General features: G+C 33.1%; 3 protein-coding genes across 4 annotated transcripts; 2 read left to right on the top strand and 1 right to left on the bottom strand.

Moving 5' to 3' along the window:
- The first annotated feature begins 1,516 nt into the window (after window positions 1-1,516).
- LOC120191723 (protoheme IX farnesyltransferase, mitochondrial-like) lies at window positions 1,517-5,963 on the top strand. Its single transcript, XM_039194639.1, has 7 exons — window positions 1,517-1,915; window positions 2,007-2,136; window positions 3,175-3,312; window positions 3,443-3,576; window positions 4,730-4,855; window positions 5,245-5,348; window positions 5,587-5,963. The coding sequence occupies exons 1-7, from the start codon at window positions 1,587-1,589 to the stop codon at window positions 5,883-5,885; spliced, it is 1,260 nt and encodes a 419-aa protein (XP_039050570.1). The 5' UTR covers window positions 1,517-1,586; the 3' UTR covers window positions 5,886-5,963.
- Window positions 5,964-7,479: 1,516 nt separating this feature from the next.
- On the bottom strand, window positions 7,480-12,491 carry LOC120191692. Of its 2 annotated transcripts, XM_039194606.1 has the most exons (10): window positions 12,157-12,491; window positions 11,171-11,533; window positions 10,933-11,073; window positions 10,735-10,838; window positions 10,428-10,649; window positions 10,029-10,272; window positions 9,778-9,815; window positions 8,634-9,064; window positions 8,164-8,257; window positions 7,480-8,063 (listed from the first exon to the last, which is right to left on the bottom strand). In XM_039194606.1, exons 1-10 carry the CDS (start codon window positions 12,325-12,327, stop codon window positions 7,898-7,900), a joined length of 1,974 nt encoding a protein of 657 aa, XP_039050537.1. In that variant the 5' UTR covers window positions 12,328-12,491; the 3' UTR covers window positions 7,480-7,897. The 2 variants fall into 2 exon arrangements, with proteins under 2 accessions (XP_039050537.1, XP_039050536.1); XM_039194605.1 differs by having other exon boundaries at window positions 9,778-10,272; window positions 12,157-12,487.
- Window positions 12,492-16,351: 3,860 nt separating this feature from the next.
- LOC120191696 (chaperonin CPN60-2, mitochondrial-like) lies at window positions 16,352-20,654 on the top strand. Its single transcript, XM_039194610.1, has 18 exons — window positions 16,352-16,605; window positions 16,706-16,730; window positions 16,832-16,963; window positions 17,134-17,293; window positions 17,512-17,687; window positions 17,819-17,914; window positions 18,043-18,147; window positions 18,247-18,333; window positions 18,470-18,559; window positions 18,662-18,742; window positions 18,858-18,926; window positions 19,086-19,163; window positions 19,265-19,360; window positions 19,487-19,586; window positions 19,681-19,784; window positions 19,948-20,053; window positions 20,148-20,226; window positions 20,313-20,654. Exons 1-18 carry the CDS (start codon window positions 16,568-16,570, stop codon window positions 20,416-20,418), a joined length of 1,728 nt encoding a protein of 575 aa, XP_039050541.1. The 5' UTR covers window positions 16,352-16,567; the 3' UTR covers window positions 20,419-20,654.
- The last annotated feature ends 949 nt before the right edge of the window (window positions 20,655-21,603 follow it).

The raw sequence follows: 21,603 nt of genomic DNA, 5'->3' as shown, positions 1-21,603 counted from the left end.
CAGCAATGTAAGTAATTGTTAGAGTTCTACAATTTCATCAGGGTGTTCCATAGGTAGTTAATTTGGTCATTTCTGGTCAGCATTCTTTTATAGTTATGGTAGTAGGAGAAGAAGAAATTCTTAATGTAGTGGAGAACTCCAAGTCCCTGAATTTTTATCTTACACAAACTAACCACAAGCAATTGTATTTACTGTTAATCTTCTTTTTCTAGTAAAATGCAAAAGAATTGATGTTTCTAGTAAAATCTTAACGGTGATGTTGACGTGTCACCATAAGGTAATATCATGTAATCGTTGATTTTTTTTAAATATCATGTCAGCATTTTTGTTATTTTTTAATAGCATATGATCAAAATGAAACTAAAATATAACATTAGATATGATTTTGGAATAATTTGAGTGACCAAAAAGGAATAAAAGTGATAGTTAAATTATTAAATGTATACTTTTCCCTAAGTTTCAATTTTATTCAACTTAATCTATGAATATTTTAAAAAAAAAATAATTATAATTTGACACGTAAATATATTTAATCTCTACTAAAAAATAATTTTTTTGTTATTTTCGGTCTCATGATTTTTAAAATATATTAGAGTTATTAAATAATTTTTATCATAAATAATTTATTCATTATGTTAACAGAATTTCTATTAAATTAAAATTTTATATTTTTATAATTTAAAGGTAAAGTTAAAAAATTATTTATTCTTTTTCTATTCTTCAGCATCATTTCAATCAATAAAATAAAATAATATTGTTAGTTATTACTCATCTGTTACCAAATTTACATCCCAACACTAGTTATATAAATATTGTAAATGTGGTGAATTAAAAAATATTTTATTTTTTGACAACGACCAAATTAACAATTGATAATGATTGAAATTGAACACAAATTAAAAATTTGAAGTACAAAATATATAGAAACATAATTTTATAAAAATAAAATATAAAAACCAAATTTTAAATTATGAAATAATAGGGGGAGTTTGTAACATATTTAAACCTTATACAAATGCATTTCGACTGAAATTAGGGTAAGTAAAATTTGACTCGACTCGAAAAATAATTTTTTTTAATTTGATTAGACTAAAAATATTGATCTTTTCGACATGATTCGACTCAATTTTTTTTAACTCGACTCGTAATTTTATAAACTCATCTTAATTAGAAAAAGTTTCAAATTCAAATCTAGTTATAAAATAGCACTCAAATAACTCAATTTTTTAATAATTAATAAATTAATTTTTAAATTTAAATCGAATTTTTTAATATTATATGATATATATCACATATGAAAATATATATTATATACAATTATAAAAAATATTTAAATTAAAATTAAATAATATCAAAATATTATAAATATTTATATTAAATAAAAATTTAAATAACATTCCACTCAATAAATTAAATAAAATTTAAGTCATAAAATAAGATTTGAAACTCGATTTCCTCTGCGGGACTCCGTAGCCTGTGTCTTACCTCGGCGGCTCGTTTCATTACCCGGTAAGAACTCATCAACTTGGAGACTTGAACCTCTAAGTTACCCAAATTTTCTTCGAAAAGTTCCCCTTCGAAAAACCATGTGGCGAAACTCAGCCACATTAAGCTTCTCTTCGAAGCTTCTCGCTTCTTCATCCTCCACCAATTTTAATTACTTCCATTACGCATCCGCTTTCTATATTTTCACTCCGAACGCCATCTTGGATCACACACTTTCTCCTCATCAACGCTTCTACTCCTCATCGGCGGCGCCTTCACCATCTCCTTCATCGGACTCCATTATAAAGCTAGGGTTTCTCGCTAACAAATCTGATGCCTTTCGGCCTTTAAGTTTCAAAGCTACTGATGCGATCCAGCTGACTCGTCACTACGGCCGGTGTTACTGGGAGCTCTCCAAGGCTCGTCTCAGGTCAAATCTCAATTGATTTTTTTAGGCGAATGTTGAGTATTTGATATATATTTTTTTAATTTGACTTGTTTTGGGGGTTTCGGTTTACTAGTATGCTGGTGGTGGCGACTTCGGGGACTGGATATGTGTTAGGGAGTGGAAAAGCTGTTGATTTGGCGGGGCTTTGTTGCACCTGTGCTGGCACCATGATGGTTGCTGCTTCGGCGAATTCTTTGAATCAGGTTGCCTTTAAGTCTTTATTTGTTTTCATTGAACGCGTTGTTAAGCACAATTGTAGAATTTAAGAAACCTTAATTATAGTTTTGATTGAGCTGATTGAATAATCACATTTTATCTATACTTGCAAGGATGCTAACTGATATCTCTGTTTTTCAAAACAAAGTCCACATTTAGCAATGTTTCTCTCTTTCATTTCTTGAAGGATAAGGATTCTTGTAAAATGGTAAACCTATCGTCTTTCATGGATATTTGGAAGTATGTTTTGTAAAGAAATAAGGGTGAAATGAAGAAAAACATCATTATTCTGGGGGTTGCCATTCATGTAACTCTTTTGTAACAGAGGAGGCACGTTTCAGGTGCCAAAAGTTTGCACTTCGACAAAGGCCCTTATGTGATGTTTTAACCCCCTTTTTTCCCTTTTTATGAACCTTGGTAGAAACTAGGATCAGGATGGCTAATATGTAGGGGATGTAAAGATGCACAAATAAATTTGCAAAAAGTTAGCACCCTAGACCATGTGTACTACAAGGATCCTAATTCCCTAGTGCCTTTGAGAACTTTGCATATTGGAATTTTGATGGATTAAACTATCAAGGCTCTGTCATCCTTGTCACTTGTTATTGATTTTGAAAGATTAACCTAAGGGTATACCTTACAATTTTTAGGTTATTTAGGAATGTTCTGTTAGTATGCTTGGAAGCAAATGTTGCAGTATAATGAAGGAAGATAGGGCTTATCGCTCATTGGGCCTGATTTGAATCCGTGAAGATAGCTTTCTTGATAGAAGCAATAGATAAGTACTCTTACACGGCGATAGGGAAGGAAACAGTTTAAATTCTTTGAAATTCTAAGAATTGAATTCATGACTTTCAAATTGTAATTTTCTTTTTCCTTCTTTCTTGAAAACTGTGTTTTTGTTACTTTTGATTTTGTTGATTTGCAAGGATGTGATTGTGCATGGTGGTTGTATTTTAAGTTACTCTTCATGAATTAACTAGATTGACCTACATATCAGTTAACCAGTGTTATTATGTGGTTAGGTGTTTGAGATAAAGAATGATGGCAAAATGAAGAGAACAAGGCTAAGACCTCTACCTTCAGGACGCATTGCACTACCACATGCAGTCACTTGGGCAGCTTTTGTTGGAATTGCCGGCACTGCTTTGTTGGCATGCAAGGTCACCAGATCAATTCACTCACTTTTCTTTAATTCTTTAATGTCAAAATGTTATTATTTTAGCTTCATCAAATGCTTAAAATGTTGTCAGCTGGGTGACTAATGTTGCTGCTGCCACAAGGTTATTGCAGGCTAATATGCTAGCAGCTAGCCTCGCCTCTTCCAATCTTGTTTTATATGCATTTGTCTATACTCCATTGAAGCAGATTCACTCTGTTAATACATGGGTTGGAGCTATTGTTGGTGCTATTCCTCCTCTTCTAGGGTAACTGTTTTAAATACCACTCATTATTGTGATGACCATCTAAGAAATTATAGTTGCTTATTTTTTATGTTTGGTATTTGTATTTAATTATGTCATTTTTTTCCATGTCTGTCAAATTTTGTATGCCTTAGAAACAGTTTGGAACTAAAGTTTATTGTATTGAAGTCCAGCAATATGCTGTATATATTGTTTGTTCTTTATGATAAGATACTTGCCTAGTAAATTGATATCGATGTCATATTTGGGCTACTTCGGATGGAACTCCAGCCATATGCTTGCCTATATATTTTTTTATCTTTGTGATTAACTGCCTTGTATGAGAAGTCGATGATGATGACATGTTTTGACTAGGCAGTTTCAATGAGCTTAGGTTTCTGAATAGTAGTTTTTTTCTTCTTGAAACTATGATGATTAAGAAAGATGAACAGTTTTGGTGATGAAAATTGTCTATAGGAGTTCGTAGCTTGCGGTGAGCGAAGTGATCTATGATATGAGCTTTATCTTTTGGCTTCTGATGGCATTGGGAAGAAATTTGTAAATAACAGAAGGCCCAAAGATACAGTCCGTTTATGACTATTGTTTTAATTGGAAGTCTTAATGATGAGATAGAAGAGGTTGTCTGACTCATTGCTAGCATCTAATGTGGGTTTTCTTGAATCTTGTTGCCTTAGAGAGTGCTTTATTATTGATGATCTAGGCTGTTTATAAGGACTTCCTATAAACATTAGTCGGCAGAAATGGGTCTATTTGGTTCCGTTTTCATGGTGGACTTTCCTGACATAGAGGTGATACTTGTGCAGTCAACTAATCTGATTTTTCTGTCAACTGGCCATATTATTTTTAACGCATCCTTCTGCTTTTATCTTAACATTTTTCATTTGAAATTTGCCCCTAGTTGACATGGGTGATTAAAAATGAAGCCTCCCTCAAAATGAAAGGAGAAAAAAACAGAAGATCCCCACACTGTTTGACAGATGTGGATCTGTCTTGTAGATTAAATACGTATATGTACCGCATTGAGGTCGTTTGTTTATTTATTTATTTATTAAAAATGATGATCCTAAGGTAGGCATTGCTTTGTGTTGCGCATTAAATTTTCATTTAAATTTAACTATTTTACACAGGCTTCTTAATTACTGTTCTGACTTCTTAGATGGGCTGCAGCTTCTGGTCAGATTTCTCTCAATGGATTAATTCTTCCAGCAGCTCTCTACTTTTGGCAAATACCCCATTTTATGGCCCTAGCATACTTGTGCCGTGATGACTATGCTGCAGGAGGGTAAGCATTTTCAGTATTTGTTCTCTCCAACATTGCTACTGTTCATTTTTCTTTATGCACAGGAAATTGAACATTTTTGTTTTTGCGTTCTGCCCTTTTCTTATTGTCTTGTGTTGAAATTTGGGTTTGGCTTCGAGAAATTTTCTTCAAGTATCTCCACTGTTATAGACATGATATTGATTATATAACTTGGAAAGTGGAAAGTTTATTTTTTTTCCTGAAATGATAATATTTTAGTTCAGATTTTCAGAAGTCATTTGGGATGACTCTTTGTGTTAATGTGAGATATGTCAGTGCATTTGAATGTGAATCGTGAATTCTTTATGCATTTCACAAGGTCCAGCTCCCTCTCCCTCCACTTCATTTTCTATGTTTCGTTATATTTTCAGGTACAAGATGTTTTCACTTACGGATGCTTCAGGTCGAAGGACAGCTGCTGTGGCTTTCAGGAACTGCCTATATCTTGTCCCCTTGGGGTTCATAGCCTATGACTGTAAGTTACCTTAATTCCAAACGTTAAATATATCATAGTGTCTCCTCTTTTGGTAGTCCTTGTTTATATTTGTTAAAATTTAACATGCAATATTTAGTAATATATATTCGCAATTTTTAAACATTGGAAGCATAAAAATCTTAATTAGTACTATAGTATACGGTATGATCCATATGGACTTATTATATGTTACAGTCATTATATTTCATAATATATAAACCAGTGAAATTCTGTGTAGGGGGTGTGGCTTCTGGGTGGTTTTGTCTTGAATCATCAGTTATCACCCTAGCAATAAGTGCTGCAGCATTTTCATTTTATCGTGACCGGACTACTCTAAAAGCAAGAAGGATGTTTTATGCCAGCCTTTTATATCTTCCCGTATTTATGTCTGGCCTCCTATTCCATCGCCTCTCTGATGAGCAGCAATGCCTCGCGGATAATCCAGACAGAATTGCCGAGATTTCATCATTCACCAAAGATGTAACTGAAAGTGGAAATGATGAGCGGAAGAAAAAAATTGAGGAATGTCACCGCTAGTCCACTCAGACGGCCACCTATAGCATATGCATCCATCGCTCCATTTCCCTTACTTCCCGTTCCTTCCTACGTTGATCAATGACGTAGCGAATTGGCAACTAGTTTTTTTTTATTAAAATTGGCAACGAATTTTGTATACCAAGTCGCAGCTATCGAAAAGGCATGCAGCAAAACCTCTTTCATTTTCCATGAAGCCTCTTTCTCTGAAGTCTTCGTTATAGCACAGTTTTTGGTCATCGATCATTTTTATTTTTGAAATAAAATGTATTTGGGATTGAGCTGTTTATGCACTATGAGTGACATTCATCTTGCAGGCTGCCTTTGGAATAAAAAAGGGTTATGCATGTATCCATTGCAACCCTAAAGCCTAAACGTTTGGATTTGGTTGAGTTTGTTGTCATACATTAGGCTTAATACAATTTTTCAGATTTGTTTGTTAGAGGATGTATCGGGTTTGATGCAATATCTTTCGATTTATGGACGGAGAGGGGTCTAGATAGTGACTAGGCATTGTATTAAAGTGTTCCAAAAAATATATATATTATATGTGATAACCTGAATCTGACTGAATCTGATTTAAATGATCTGAAACTTGAGTGACCCAACATGATCGAATTTAACCTGACCTGATGAAATTCAGCGGAGAAAATTGACCTGAGTTCGAATATGACATAACGTGAAACCAACATAATTGGCCAGACAATGTTGTGTTATCCACTTTCAAACTGGACCTCACAGCGAGAACGAGTTTTTTCGCAAGCTTCTCTCATTCGTGGGGCAAAGAGATCCTCTACCCTGTTAACCATTGGATCATAGGACGATAAGGTTCAGACAAATGTTTCATCAAATGCAAGCTTCAAACTAGACATGCACAAAGTCGGATAAAAAATTGATCCGGTTTTTTCACCTAGTCAAAAAATCAGATTTTAAAAAAATTGGTTCGGATCCTAATCGGTTTGGAGGGCCGGATGGTGTAACCGGTTTCGATTTGAAAAAACCGATTTTTTTTAAAAAACCGGTTTGTAGCCATGATGAACAAAAAATTACAAAAATAATATTTGAGAGATGTTTAGGTGTTGTGTAATAAGATTTGAGAAAGTTAGAATCAACCAAATACATCCTCAACCTATTTATACATGTTTAGGGTGGTAAAATGGTGATTATTTTTAGAAAAAAAAATGTCAAAAAACGGTCATAAAAACCACACAACAGCTATATTAACAGCTAGTTTTTAAAACCCCAGACCGAATTTTTTTCCGGATAAAAACCGGTTTTTTATCCGATTTTTTTCAAACCGATTTTTAATCCGGTAAAAAAACCGATCGTCCAATTTTTTTCCCAAACCGGTTATACCATCCAGTTTTTATATATCCGATCCAGTTTAAAATAAACCGGTTTTTCTCAAATCCAGTTTCGGATATTTTTTTGCGCAAAATTGGATATTCGAATTTTTTATGCACCTCTAATTCAGACCTCTTCGGTTCAACCTAGTCCTAGTCCTGGAGAAGGTAAAATATATAGCTCAATTTTCATCCACCAAGAAAAATGAAGCAATGGTTATGGTTAGAGGGTTACAAAAATGTGGTACTTCAAAAAAACCAAACTAGAAATAGAATTGAATAATTACTATACACAATCTCGAACAACATACAAATGATTTTCTAATAGATGGATATAACCAAGATGAATTTCCAGCTTTTTCCTTAATTTCCTTTTCCCCTTTTGATCTCCTTCCGACGCTACCCTCCATCTCCTTTCTTATTGGGGATAGAAAACAGGATTCGGATGTTGGGATTCAAATCCGAAACTTTTTGGAGGCCACTTATTAAGAGTGTTCACATGAATCAACTGAGGTAAGACCCTGATTTTATCCCCTTATCTCCTTTGAGAAGCCGTTTGTTAATTCCGATGCCTAAGTTTGAACCAAACAAAATGAAGCAGCAGCTCATGTCCGACCAAAATTCTCTACCTATTCGGAAAGAAGCTTGACGACAGCTAAAATATCTGAAAACTCAAGTTAGGCCAAATGAAGATGGTCTTGAATCTTGACATCTATTATAGTTGCAATCTACCATACATGCAAGAATTGAATTACGACATAGGCACCAATATTCTTTGTATGGGATAGACAACCATGGCATTGTTGAAGGCAGTGTAGCTCCCAAAGTAGATGCAACTCTGTAAAGATGAGGGGGCAGAGGGCACACAAATTTTAAGTCTAGAATACAATGTGAAAGCACGAACGAAAAGCACAGCGATGTTTATTAAGTCAACTTACTTGTTACCACTAAGAAGTCCAAACACTGACATCGCAATATATGATCGAGAAACTCCTGAAAAAGCTTTTCTGTAATGGGGTAAGACCATTTGTCCTGTAAGGTTTTTCCCACAATGGTTAGCTTACAGGCATTCCAATGAAAACCCAAGCAAACAAAGAACTAAAACATAAAAAAAACATACTAACATTAATGAAAATAGGACGAATATTAAGTGTCATATTCAATTGCCAGATGAAAATAACGGAAAAGAGAAACTAAAAGGTTTAGCTTATTGCATCATGAGAACTTTTTTTTACACTTCCCATAAAAGCCTTGAGAATCCTGGATGGAGAAATAAGCACCTTCTCATGTGTTAGGTCCTCTAATCTTTTTAGTAAATGGTGTATGCTAAGATTTGTTAAGAATTGTCCATTCTGATCTAGAGTATCCAAAGAAAATCAAGAGTTCAAAGAATTGATCCAGGCCTCACCTATGCTCAAATAATTGCTGTGGAGAATTGAAATCAAAACGCTAGATACCATTCTATCTATATCCTCTTTTTGTGGCGCCTCATCAATCGGCAGACTGTTTTTATCGATATAAGCACTCCAGGGGGAATGCCTGCTATTACTGTGACAGGCTATGATTTCAAACCATATTCCTAATGGAAATCTCCTAGGTTTTATCAACCGAAGGGCAATTTTAATAAAAGGAGTTGCATGGATAACAGATATGATGACTTCAATGAACATACAGCTAAGGCTGATGGCTGTGTTCATAATGCTGAAGAAAATATAGAAAACGGATGTGGTTGGCAATAGAAGCAAAAGAGGAGTAAATAGAAGAGATCCAACAACATGCTGCTTCACGGTATAATCAAAGCTATCTAATCTTTGACGAAGAGGATTCCACTTACGTCCCCTGCAAATAACACATGAACTCTTGAACAGCTTGAAACAACTAAATAAATTTATTGATAGTTTACTTCAAATAAAAAATGATATCTTCGCATGCCTTTCAAATTCAATCAGCTAAAGCTGTTGGGCAGGCAATGACAGATGCATGACAAAATAATGACATTGATATCATATCGGTATATAACAAATAAAAAACACTGGCCTTTAAGAGCAATGGATCCCTTCTCCAAGCAGCCAGTACTTTACACTGAAACAGAATTCTAGACAAAATGAAATGGGGAAACACTTTGATTGAGATGGAAGTCATGAGCTCGTGATATGATATGGTATGTTTTCCCAGAACATGAAAAAGAATCCTCTCACGAGCACCTTTTTCCCATCTCCGAAATAGGATCCATGAATACCATTCATATTTTGTTGGACCTGGAATGATCTACAAACATGTTCTATCTCTGAGTTTTTGCTGCACCATTGTGCACAAAAAATGGGCTTCAGAAGCTCCCAAAATCATTCAGAGCTAGATTTAATACTTCTATTGATGAATCAAATAAACCTCCTAATTCATTCTACTGCAAGGTAGCAATACCCCGGTATGACAGAGATGTTACTACTATATTTTTACTATAACAACACGTTCAAGTGATTTTAGCTTACAATAACAAATAACCGGATTAGAGGAGCCAATCAAATCCAAAATAGGGAATGCAGAAGTGGAACCTGAAAATACGCCACAAAGCTGCTAGCGCATGTAACTGCTGTGAATAGAGGATCGAGATTAACCAATGAAGTGTTGATACATGCAATGTCACAATCACAATCATGTCTATGACCAAAGCAGCAGGTATTGTCACCCCCAAAAGAATAGCTAATATACCAAGTCCTTTGATGAAATAAATGAAGAGAGAACCCACAAAAATCCAAAGAGTAGACCAAATTTGAATTGTATTAAGAGAAATCATGCCAAGAACTTCAGCCAATTCTATGTTCAACTTGAAACCAGCTGGGACACCCATCAACCACACAGAACCTGACCTCAACAACTCATTTGTTAAATCACTGGCAAAATTTGAAACCCATGAACAGACAGATTCTGTGTGAAATAAGAGTGCCAAACCAATCAAATCTCCCAAAAAGATATCAACAACCAAACTTGACCACAAGGAATGCTTATGTAATGCAACCTTTTCTGCACATTCCACACTTGTTTGAGACCTGACAAAAAAACATTATATTACATACATCAAGATAAAGAGGGGAGGCATAACAGGCATTGTTCTAAAACTTAATATACAAAAACATGTCTCGGCTCAATAGGGACTGAGAAAAATATCACTAAAAGAATTCACTATATTCTACAGAATTGCCACCTGAGGTCATTGTCCTTCAGAAAGATCGGCCAATATAAGATTTGAGAACAACGAATTCGGAAATTTATCCAGGTATTGCTAAATGCCTTTGCTGATGCAGAGTCTATCCATGATTGTGATTCAAAATTCAAAAAGCTATGGAAAAATTGAAGAAAAATATAAAAAATTGTAGATAATGATGCCAATGATACGGCCAATATATGCCACACGAAGGTACAAAACCTGCAAAGCCACATAATGACACATGAGAAAATGCAGAGAGATACAAGGCAAAAGCATGTGGTAAATCAAGTTAGAATGAGATTACATGGAATTAATGGGAATATCTGCAGAGGATTTCTTGCAGCTATCATGCCTCTCAAAAATATTCTGTGCTGCAGCGGCACTGTTGATTGCCAGAACAACTGTATCCTGCTTTCAAAAAAAAATTAACTTAACACACACACACACACGAATATATAAGCTGTCCTAACTCCACCCTAAGGTTCTCATGAACTATTCTTACCGTGTCATTTAAATACTGCTTTTGTTGAAGCTCATCAACCCACTGTGGCTTCTTAAGAGAAGCTTTCCCATGCTCAGAAGAATTCCAGTATCGTAATGAGAAATGATGAGCACCATATATTGGAATCTCATATAATATAACCTAAACTTGTTCGGGAAGAAGAGCCATGGATTAATCACCAATGACAAATACAACTCAAACGAAAAACCAAAAAGTAGAAGCAATTTGAATTTCATACATGGACATCACACTGAAACACTATTTCCCGCTTCCAATGAAGATGGCGCAATTTAGGAACCCAATGAATTCCCTTGGCTTGAAGACGAAGAGAATCATATGCCAACTCAATCCAGTAACTACATTCTGTAGATGTCTGTTTACACTGGCCTAATACTCCATCAAATTTAAGGCATCCACAGCTCCATTGTCCACAGCATTTGCTAACTTCATCTACACCGTGAGCACAGGAGCTTCTCATATCATGCTCTTCTACTCTATTTTGACCATATCCGAGACAAGCTCTATACTGACCCAACAAAGAAAATTTTGATTTATCTTGAAGAGATACATGCATATTTCCATTTATAGAATCGAGGATCTCCTGTTAACAAGAAAAGAAAACCAACATTTTCAAATAAACTCCTGAAATTAAACCATGTCCAGACGCCAAACAAGCTCAGCAAGATAACTGTTCCATAACATAAGAATCAATTTTGTTTCTTTAATTTCGAAGTAACCTGTATCCTAAGCAATTATAATTCATGCATAAACTTCTTAAAAATAAAAATAATGGAAAAATTAGTACATTACCTGAAGCATTACAAAATCTAACTTTAACCCAAGAATCAATTTTGTTTCGTTAATTTCGAAGTACCCCGAATCCTAAGCAATTATAATTCATGCATAAACTTCTTAAAAATAAAAATAATGGAAAAAATAGTACATTACCAGAAGCATTACAAACTCTAACTTCAAAAACACACCAACTATTTTCATATCTTCAATTGCTAAGTACCCTTTTCCCCTAAACAATTATAATTCATAAAATCTTTACAAACTAAAACCAGAATTAGTGGTCTGCCTGAAGCATTACAAACTCAGCAAAAAATAACTTCAACAACAGAAGTACTAAATTATTTTCTTCGATTCCTAAATTCCATTTTCCCCTAAGCAATTAGAATTCATAAAACCTTCACAGAATGGAATCAGAAATTACTGCATTACCTGGAGACCAAATTGCAGATTCGAAGAAGACTTGTGATTGGAAGCGAAAGCGACGACAATGTCAAGAGAATCCGAAGAACAAGTCACGAACCAACCAAACAGAAATTTACAGCAAGATAGTTGGGCTGAAGACAGCTGCTTTGGCCACCAAATCCGACACTTTCTTCTCATTTTTCAATCCGGTTTTCTTCACCTCATTGTTTTTCACCAGAAAGTTCCCTCAAATTGCAATAGTTTAAAGATTAAACTTTTGATTCCGTCCATTTTCAGTTCGTTTCCTTCATTTTTCCTTCCCCTGCTTGAAACCCTATTTCTTTTTCCTAAATATTTTTTTTTAAATTCAATACTACAAAAGACAAGTTTATGGTTATGGCGAAAGATTATATATTTTAACAAAATTAAAAATTATATAATTAAAGTGACAAAATAATAATTAATTTTATTATATTAATCTTATCATAATTGTTGTGTTCTATCCAACAAAAAAAAGCTAAAAGATTGTTATATGAATTAGCTTTTTTAAATATCTTATATATAATTATTTTTCTCTATTTGAAAGTGAGACATGAATTGGAGATGTCACATATGTGAATAGAAATTATATTAAATTTTTACAATCTAACATTAATTATTTAACTAATCAAAAGAATATTAATTATTTAAGTATTAATGCAATCACGAGAAAGAAAAACTTGATAATTTGATCAAATTAAAACTTAATTATAGTTAGAAATTTGCAAACACAAAATATAGCAAAACATACAATGAACATGGAAGATTAGAACTTAGATATCCTGAACAAACATTATAGAGAAGACGTGTCGCACATGGGTCTAATTATAAATTTTGAAAATTTTAAAGACTAAATTGTAATTTTATAAGATTGGTCACATTTGGATATTTGAGACAAATTTTTAATTTACAATAATATTTAGGCCAATCCAAATCATTCAGAATAATTGTAGAGCTCAAACAATCGATTTCAAATCAATTTTAGGTGGTAAGGACCCTTTTGCAAACATTTAAGAGTTTTGAGGCAAAATTATAATTCCACAAGTTTTATGCTTTCTAACATACATGAACATGTTTTAAACATCAAATAACACATACCTAATTTTGATAACACATCCTAATTTGGATGATAAATTGCAAAAAATGAAGCATATTAAGGGAAATTAACTAAAATGAAGCACAATCAAGTTCACCTAATTACTATTCACTTGGTCATCTTTCATTTTAATCTTAGCTAGGCATAACTCTTCCTACCTACATCCAAGCATGCATTCAATCATTCGCATGGCATACCATATCATCATAGAAGGACTACGAACCACATCACGAACAAGCATAACAAGCTCAAACTAACACAATCCTAAATAATAATTTAGACAAAACAAAACACTTGTACATACCACTAATGTGTTGTACTAATAATGAACTTTTATCATTCACCAATGAATCATATTTCTTCAAGTGTACTTAACATATCATATCATGAGAAGCCCGTACCATACAATATATATATAATCTCTTATGATCCTATTTGTGGTATAACATACAAGAATTCTGCATAAGCTAAAAAGAAATATCAAATACTCAGTTAATTTTTATGTCACAATCTTACCCAATTTTACTTCATTATATAATCATACTTATTCAGAATTATAATGTCACTTATCATGAAATTCAACTTGTATAATCTCGAAAACCGATCTAAATATTTTTTTGATGTTGATGATTGAATTTTTTTCTAATAGATATTTCTATGTTTTTGAATATCTGAAAATGAGATTAAATTCATTGAATAAATATGATTAAAGTATAATTTCTTTTGAAAATGATTTAAGGGCTAAATGTGATAAATGAAGAATATCACGACTTTAGTAAAAAAAAAAGGAAAAACTTAGGTGTTCAAATGAAAACAAAAGGAAAAAGATAAGTGATTAAAGGCTAATTAAATCATGTAATGGTTTTTTGAAAAGGATGAAAATATGAATGATTGATTCTATGATTTCACCATTTTCTTTTTGGTGAATAAACTACATAAGTGACAAATTCTTATAATTTAATTTTGAGTTTATTGCACAATAACCCCCCAACAATGACTTTCATTCTAAATTGGTACCTAAACCTTTACATATTGAATGATTTTGGGAGACATTATTGGAGCATTTAAAGGTTTAGGGACCAATATAGAATGGGGATCATAGTTTGGGATGATTTTGGAATATTCAAAAGTTTAGGGATTAATTTAGAATTAGAGTCAGAGTTTGAGGATTAAATTGGAATATTCAAAAGTTTAAGGACCAATATAAAATGAGGGTAATAGTTTAAGGATGTGTGATGCAATTACTCTTTAATTTTTTATATTTCTTTTATTTGGCTTAAATTTAGCAATTAAATAGGCAAGAAAACATCAAGCTCCCTTCATCTTCTTCAACACCAAAATCACCATTGAAATCACCCTAAAAGTCTAAACCTTTAATTTAAGAGTTCAAAACCCTAAATTGAGTATACAATATTATTACAAATAATACGATAAATTAGCATTTTTTGTCCTTAAAATTTATAAAATCCATTACTTAGGTCCTAATTTGAAATAATACGATAAAATTATTCATAGTGGAAATTTTCATTATTTAAATCTTCTTCCTTGTCTTAAATTACTTGTTTTTCTTCTAAAATGTTATATTACTTTATTGTTACTTTATAGATATAATAATAATTTAACAATAGTTTGTTGCCACTTTATGGCATAATGCAATTATCCAACTATTGTTTTGATATGATGGACTCGCTCAGTTTGATCGTATAAAAAAGATTAAGTTGATGAAGTTTTTAAATATGGATAGTTAAATCTATTGAATGTTTCGAATAATGACCCCAAAAAATTGAAAAAGAATTATGACAAAATTAATAGAATATATAAATTTTATGAAGTAAAAATTATTATATCATACCACAACATACATCCTTTTTAATTTTAACGACGTAATAATAAATTTATAATAATATTTTAATTAAATTACCTCTTTGTAACTTTCAGAAGAAAATTGATATGTTCGTTACTAAATTCATAATTAAAAAAGGAAAAAATGTAAAAGTACCACAAGAACCCATGCATTAGGTGATAATTATATATTTGCTTCATATAGTGAAAATGAGCGAATCGATCCCTATATAAATTGTATTGAGCAAATTAATCCCTCAATTCTTCATTCCAACTAATTACTAAATTTGTCCCTATACTTGACACATTTTCCCCCACAAACTAATACATATACTTTAATTTCATTAACTATTCCAGTATTTATATATAACATCATTAAAAAATTAGAGTAACAACGCCAAAGTTTAAAATGTGATATCATGCAAAAAAATTTTAAAAATTGAATAATAAAAAAATAAATAATATCAATTTCGCATCCATCACCTTGCTTTATATATATGTTATTTTTTAAAAAATTAAAGTTGCGTTAAGAGTGAATAAAACTTGACTTGATTAGAGTAATTAAATTCTTTGATTCAATGTAAAAAAATCTGACTCGATTTGAATTAATTTGTAATTTCATAAACTTGACTCGACTAAAAAATTAAATTCGAGTTGAGTTATAAAATAAAACTCGAATAACTCTAAATTTATAGTAATTAAATTTTTTGATTCAATGTAAAAAAGATTGACTCGATTTGAATTAATTTTAATTTCATAAACCTGATTCGACTAAAAAAATTAAATTTGAGTTGAATTATAAAATAGAACTCGAATAACTCTAAATTTATAGTAATTAGTGGATTTATTTTCAAGTTTCAGTCAAATCTCACAACTATGCTTAATATAAGTATATCGCATATAAAAAATATGAAGAAAATATGTATATTGTACATAGTTATAAAAAATCATTTAAATTGAAATTAAATAATATCATGGCATTATAAATATGTACAATTAAATTTAAATAGAGATTTTAACAACTTGGCTTGACTTCATTCGACTCGAAATTCATAAACTTAATTCTACATCAAAAAATTTAAATTTTAAATTATAAAGTATAATTCATTAACTCGACTAAATAAAAAAATTTAGCTCGACTCCACCTACCGAATACTTACCCTTGATGTATTATTTTATAAGAAATAAGAATACAGCCCACATCCTAATTCATTCATCTTCTACGATATTTTAAAAAATCAATGAAAATATGAAATGGCAAAACCCTAAACCCTATGATTAAGAAACTAGTGGAGTGCTGGGTACACTGCTGCTGCTGCTTCTAGACCCTTCTTCTCTCCCATCTCTGTTCTGGATTTCCTCCTCTTTTAAAACACAGACCCTGCAACCTTCCTATTGTCACCCCAAAGCTTCCACTTTTAACATTCTTTTCTCAACCTTTGTCCTCCCAAACTAATCAACATGTATCGTTTTGCTTCAAGCCTCGCTTCCAAAGCTAGGTACTACTTCCATGCCAATTACTTCATTTATCAATTTTTTTTTTGTTCCTTTGAAATGATCTAACTTGCTTTCTCTCTATTTTTCAATCTTTGGTTTCAGGGTTGCTAGGAAAACTACACATCAGGTAGTTAATTTACCTGTAGTTACAATCTTTTTATTGTTATTTTTAGTTTTAAGGTTGATTTGATCTTTATTTTGTTGATTTCTACTTTGGGTGTGTGTTAGATTGGTAGTAGACTGAGTTGGAATAGGAACTATGCAGCAAAAGATATTAAATTTGGGGTTGAAGCTCGAGCTTTGATGCTTAAAGGTGTCGAAGAGCTTGCTGATGCTGTTAGAGTAACCATGGGTCCTAAGGTAAATCCAATACGAGCCGTTTTCATTTCCGAGTTGTTTTCTTTATGTATACCATCACGGTTTGAAGGCTAATCATTGGCAATATTTAGGGGTAGGAATATTGATGAAGAAAGGGCTGATGTTATGTATTTATAATGTGATGGAACTTTTATTAATGTCATTATTGATAGGGACGGAATGTGGTTATTGAACAAAGCTATGGTTCCCCCAAAGTAACTAAAGATGGTGTAACTGTTGCAAAGAGCATTGAATTCAAAGACAAAGTCAAGAACGTTGGTGCGAGTCTTGTGAAACAAGTTGCAAATGCCACTAACGATGTAGCGGGTGATGGTAAGGAAGCGAGTGTCTTTTTCTTTCTAATTTATTGATTCATTCGAAATTCTTCACTCTGATTTAGATACTTGTGGTTATTGATCTCTAAATCTAGTGTTGAATTGATGCATTATTTTTGCATGTATTAATTCTTCAGCCTATACATTCAGATTTGAATGCATATGTGTGGTTTATATGTAGAGAGCCGAGTCATGAAATTCTTGACATTTTTGCAGGGACTACCTGTGCGGCCGTGCTTACACGAGCAATATTCACAGAAGGATGCAAGTCAGTTGCTGCAGGAATGAATGCAATGGACCTGAGGCGTGGCATAACAATGGCAGTTGACACTGTTGTGACAAACTTGAAAAGCCGAGCACGGATGATTAGCACATCTGAAGAGATAGCCCAGGTTGGTTTACAATTGAAAGTGCTTCCATCAAAAGCTTATTGCAGTCAGAATGATGCAGTACTTTAGAATCAAAAGTAAAATGGTAGTGAACTTTGATCTATTAGGGCTTAAACTTAAGTATTTTGTAATAGGTTGGAACAATATCTGCTAATGGAGAGAGGGAAATTGGCGAATTAATTGCAAAGGCCATGGAGAAGGTTGGCAAAGAAGGGGTGATAACAATTCAGGTATCACTACCATCATTTCATATTGGCTTTGATTCATAAATTGTTGATTGCTCATGCTGGCAATATATTGAAATTTTTGAACTGTTTTTACCTGATATGATGTCTTACCGTGGGCAAAACCTTTTCAGGATGGAAAAACGTTATTTAATGAGTTGGAAGTTGTTGAGGGCATGAAGCTGGACAGGGGCTACATATCTCCATATTTCATCACCAATACGAAAAACCAAAAATGTGTAAGTAACTCATTTCTCCTTTGATAGAACTGGAAAATCTCACGAGCCTCGAGTTTTGATCAAGTTACGATGCTAATTCAATTCATTTTGTTATGGCAGGAATTAGATGATCCTCTTATCCTAATTCACGAGAAGAAAATATCAAGCTTGAATGCTGTTGTGAAAGTACTAGAGTTGGCTTTAAAGGTAAGCAAATTTTTAACAAATCATGCATGCTTACTTTTGATTAATCTGCATTCACTTAGATGTTTTTCTCATTAAAACTGTATTGAAATTAAATTTCATTCATAACACTAATATCTTCTATGTTTTATTTGTTCAGAGGCAAAGGCCCTTGTTGATCGTTGCTGAAGATGTAGAGAGTGAAGCACTTGCTACACTCATTCTTAATAAGCTTCGTGCTGGAATCAAGGTTTGATTTTCAGTCAGACATGATTTCCCCCCTGATTTCCTGCGTTAATTCTCCTCTTTTTAAGGAATGCTTGTGAATATATATGTATTAATCATGGTGCAGGTCTGTGCCATCAAAGCCCCAGGTTTTGGAGAAAACAGGAAGGCTAGTCTGCATGATCTTGCTGTCCTCACAGGAGGGGAGGTAGGACAATTTCGTCTTTCTTCTATATGATAGTATCTTGTTCATAGTGTGTAGTTTCTCTGACATGAATTTTCATAACCTCTTGCTGATGTTATCTGTTACTTCTCGGGTGTAGGTTATAACTGAAGAACTTGGCATGAACATTGAAAAGGTGGATCTGGACATGCTTGGAACTTGCAAAAAGGTTAATATCTATAGTCTGGATGCGAAAGTCTTTGCCCAATGTGATATTCCATCATTTTCCTATTTAATGACTTCAGTAAACAAACTATTGAATCCCTTTTTGTGTATGGGGACGGACATCTTTATTGATGCATGATGGTTTTTTTTTTGGCTGCTAAAGGTTACGGTCTCAAAGGATGACACTGTTATTCTTGATGGGAATGGTGACAAGAAATCCATTGAAGAAAGATGTGAACAGGTTTTGTTCTTTTACAAACAGTTGTGTGTAGATCTTTTGATTCACGAGCTAGACATGATTTCATTAATTGTTCAGATTATAACAGTCTTTCACGATAACAGATTAGGTCAGCAATTGAATTGAGCACCTCTGATTATGATAAAGAGAAGTTGCAAGAGAGATTGGCAAAGCTTTCTGGTGGTGTAGCTGTCTTGAAGGTATGGTAGTGTTAGTTATTGGTGTTTTTAACTTGTCTTACTTCGAAATGCAATTGCTGTTCGGTTCCTATTTGCTGCTTACTTAAATGGAGTTGATGAAGCCCATAACTTGTTGGACATTACCAGATCGGAGGAGCTAGTGAAGCTGAAGTTAGCGAGAAGAAGGATAGAGTTACAGATGCATTAAACGCTACAAAGGCAGCTGTAGAAGAGGGTATTGTGCCAGGTAATTAACTTTTAAAGTCATAATGTTTTTTCATGAAGTTTCAGTTGAACTTGGAATATCATGGAAACATTACTAAAGGAATTGTACCATCTAGGTGGTGGTGTCGCTCTTTTGTATGCATCGAAAGAGTTGGACAAGCTACCTACGGCCAACTTTGACCAGAAGATCGGTGTTCAAATTATCCAGAATGCTCTAAAGGTTTGTGAACCTTTTCTTCATGTCCGATGGATCAAACTCTGAAAATTATATTCTCGTTATACTGTTGAAAAATTTAGACCGCTCTTTCACTATAAAGTTTCAAAACGCTGATGATTTTGATGTGAGGTTTCGGTCTCCCTTATAAATGAATTTTCTGTTGCAGACACCTGTGCACACAATTGCTTCAAACGCTGGAGTCGAGGGAGCCGTTATTGTCGGTAAACTGTTAGAGCAGGATAACCCTGATCTCGGGTATGATGCAGCTAAGGGTATGTGAATCTCTTACGAGTTACTTTCATCGTATTTATTTACTGTTCTACGAAAATAACATAGCTTATACTCCTATCTTTGCTACATAACCAGGTGAATATGTCGATATGGTGAAGGCGGGAATCATTGATCCATTGAAAGTAATAAGAACTGCTTTGGTTGATGCTGCAAGGTAAGTCGCCGTAAATCTGTTTTCTAGGATTGCATTATCGATCGGGATTCCTGAAAGTAACTGAGTCTGTTTCCATTCTGGTGCAGTGTGTCCTCATTGATGACAACAACCGAAGCCATTGTAGTCGAACTTCCCAAGGATGAGAAGGATGCTCCGACAATGCCCGGCGGTATGGGGGGCATGGATTATTGAGGTTATTCCTCCTAAACAATACACTGATTGTAAGCGCGTTCATCTAACATTTTTTTTTATTTCCTCCATCCCAACATCTGATGAAAGGATATAAAAATCCGAGTTTGGGTTTTTAAATGTGGGAAGGATTCTATTTGTAATCATAAGGAGAGATATCATGTTGGTTGTTTCAGTGATAAAGGGCCAAGAAAACTGTCTGTTTGTTTGCTAGGAGGAACTGGTTTTGTATTGAGCCATCATTTCTGAAAAAAAAAAGAAATAAGAAATCATCTGTTTCACAAATATTTAAGGAAGTTGGGTGAAATTAGGGTTTCTCTCAAATGTTTAAGCATTCATCAATGGCAATTTGATAGTTTTTGAGAAGATGAAGAGCACCTTTCAATCGGTTTGGAGAAAGCAAATGAGCAATTCCTTTGTTTTGGTGTTTACGCCAAAATACTAAAACGAAATATACTATTAATCATCAATTTGACAATTTCTATAGTTTATAACCTTGACACCTAGCTATAATGGCTCTCGCTATTCGCTAACTTCTCAAACGGGCAAATTGCCATGTGAAACTCACTTTTCTTTTCATTTCAAATTGAATCGTCATTCAACCCATTGAGTTTAATCGATTTTAACATAATTTTCAACAGCTCAAATAAATATTTTTTTTTTTAAAAAGATCTTTCGGTAGTTGATTTTTTTTTATAAATAATTTGAGAATAATGCATGATTTTTTTTTAATTTGAGAAGGTTTATGTTGTTTATACTAAAATTTAAATGATGAGAAATATTGTTTCGATAATTTAAAATATATATTTCAAAATTAATCTGAAAAAATGAAACATAAGTATTTTAATACTAATTTTATCGTAAATGATGATATGATGAATAATAATTGGACATCAGTGGTAATAAAAAAATTAATATCTAAAATTAATATATTTTTAAAGTTTAATAGTAAAAATAAGACACAAATTAAAATTAGAGAAAATAACCTCAGTGACCGAAAATTTATTATAATATACGATTTTGACCAACTTTTTTTCGATTTGCCAAAATGACCAACAAAATCGAAATGCGATCTCTAAATCGTAACGCGATCTCCAGTATCGCAAATCAGTTTCCAGATTCGCAACGCGATTTTGACTATCGCATTACGATTTTGTAAAATCGCAATGCGAATATGTAAATCGCAAC

Source organism: Hibiscus syriacus, unplaced genomic scaffold (genome assembly GCF_006381635.1).
Source record: "Hibiscus syriacus cultivar Baekdansim isolate YM2019G1 unplaced genomic scaffold, ASM638163v2 tig00116971_pilon, whole genome shotgun sequence".
Taxonomy (NCBI): domain Eukaryota; kingdom Viridiplantae; phylum Streptophyta; class Magnoliopsida; order Malvales; family Malvaceae; genus Hibiscus; species Hibiscus syriacus.
Note: the sequence above shows the minus strand (reverse complement) of the source record. Positions and strands in the feature narration are given on the sequence as shown.

Excerpts from the sequence above, each read along its gene's own strand:
- LOC120191696 (XM_039194610.1), top strand. The coding sequence starts at position 16,568 with ATGTATCGTTTTGCTTCAAGCCTCGCTTCCAAAGCTAG. Across the intron at positions 16,606-16,705 it reads AGCCTCGCTTCCAAAGCTAG|GGTTGCTAGGAAAACTACAC; the intron begins GTACTACTTCCA and ends CTTTGGTTTCAG. Across the intron at positions 18,560-18,661 it reads AGCTTCGTGCTGGAATCAAG|GTCTGTGCCATCAAAGCCCC; the intron begins GTTTGATTTTCA and ends ATCATGGTGCAG.
- LOC120191723 (XM_039194639.1), top strand. The coding sequence starts at position 1,587 with ATGTGGCGAAACTCAGCCACATTAAGCTTCTCTTCGAAGCTTCTCGCT. Across the intron at positions 2,137-3,174 it reads CGGCGAATTCTTTGAATCAG|GTGTTTGAGATAAAGAATGA; the intron begins GTTGCCTTTAAG and ends TTATGTGGTTAG. Across the intron at positions 3,577-4,729 it reads GCTATTCCTCCTCTTCTAGG|ATGGGCTGCAGCTTCTGGTC; the intron begins GTAACTGTTTTA and ends CTGACTTCTTAG.
- LOC120191692 (XM_039194605.1), bottom strand. The coding sequence starts at position 12,327 with ATGAGAAGAAAGTGTCGGATTTGGTGGCCAAAGCAGCTGTCTTCAGCC. Across the intron at positions 10,839-10,932 it reads AGCAGTATTTAAATGACACG|GATACAGTTGTTCTGGCAAT; the intron begins GTAAGAATAGTT and ends TTTTGAAAGCAG. Across the intron at positions 8,064-8,163 it reads GGACTTCTTAGTGGTAACAA|AGTTGCATCTACTTTGGGAG; the intron begins GTAAGTTGACTT and ends TCATCTTTACAG.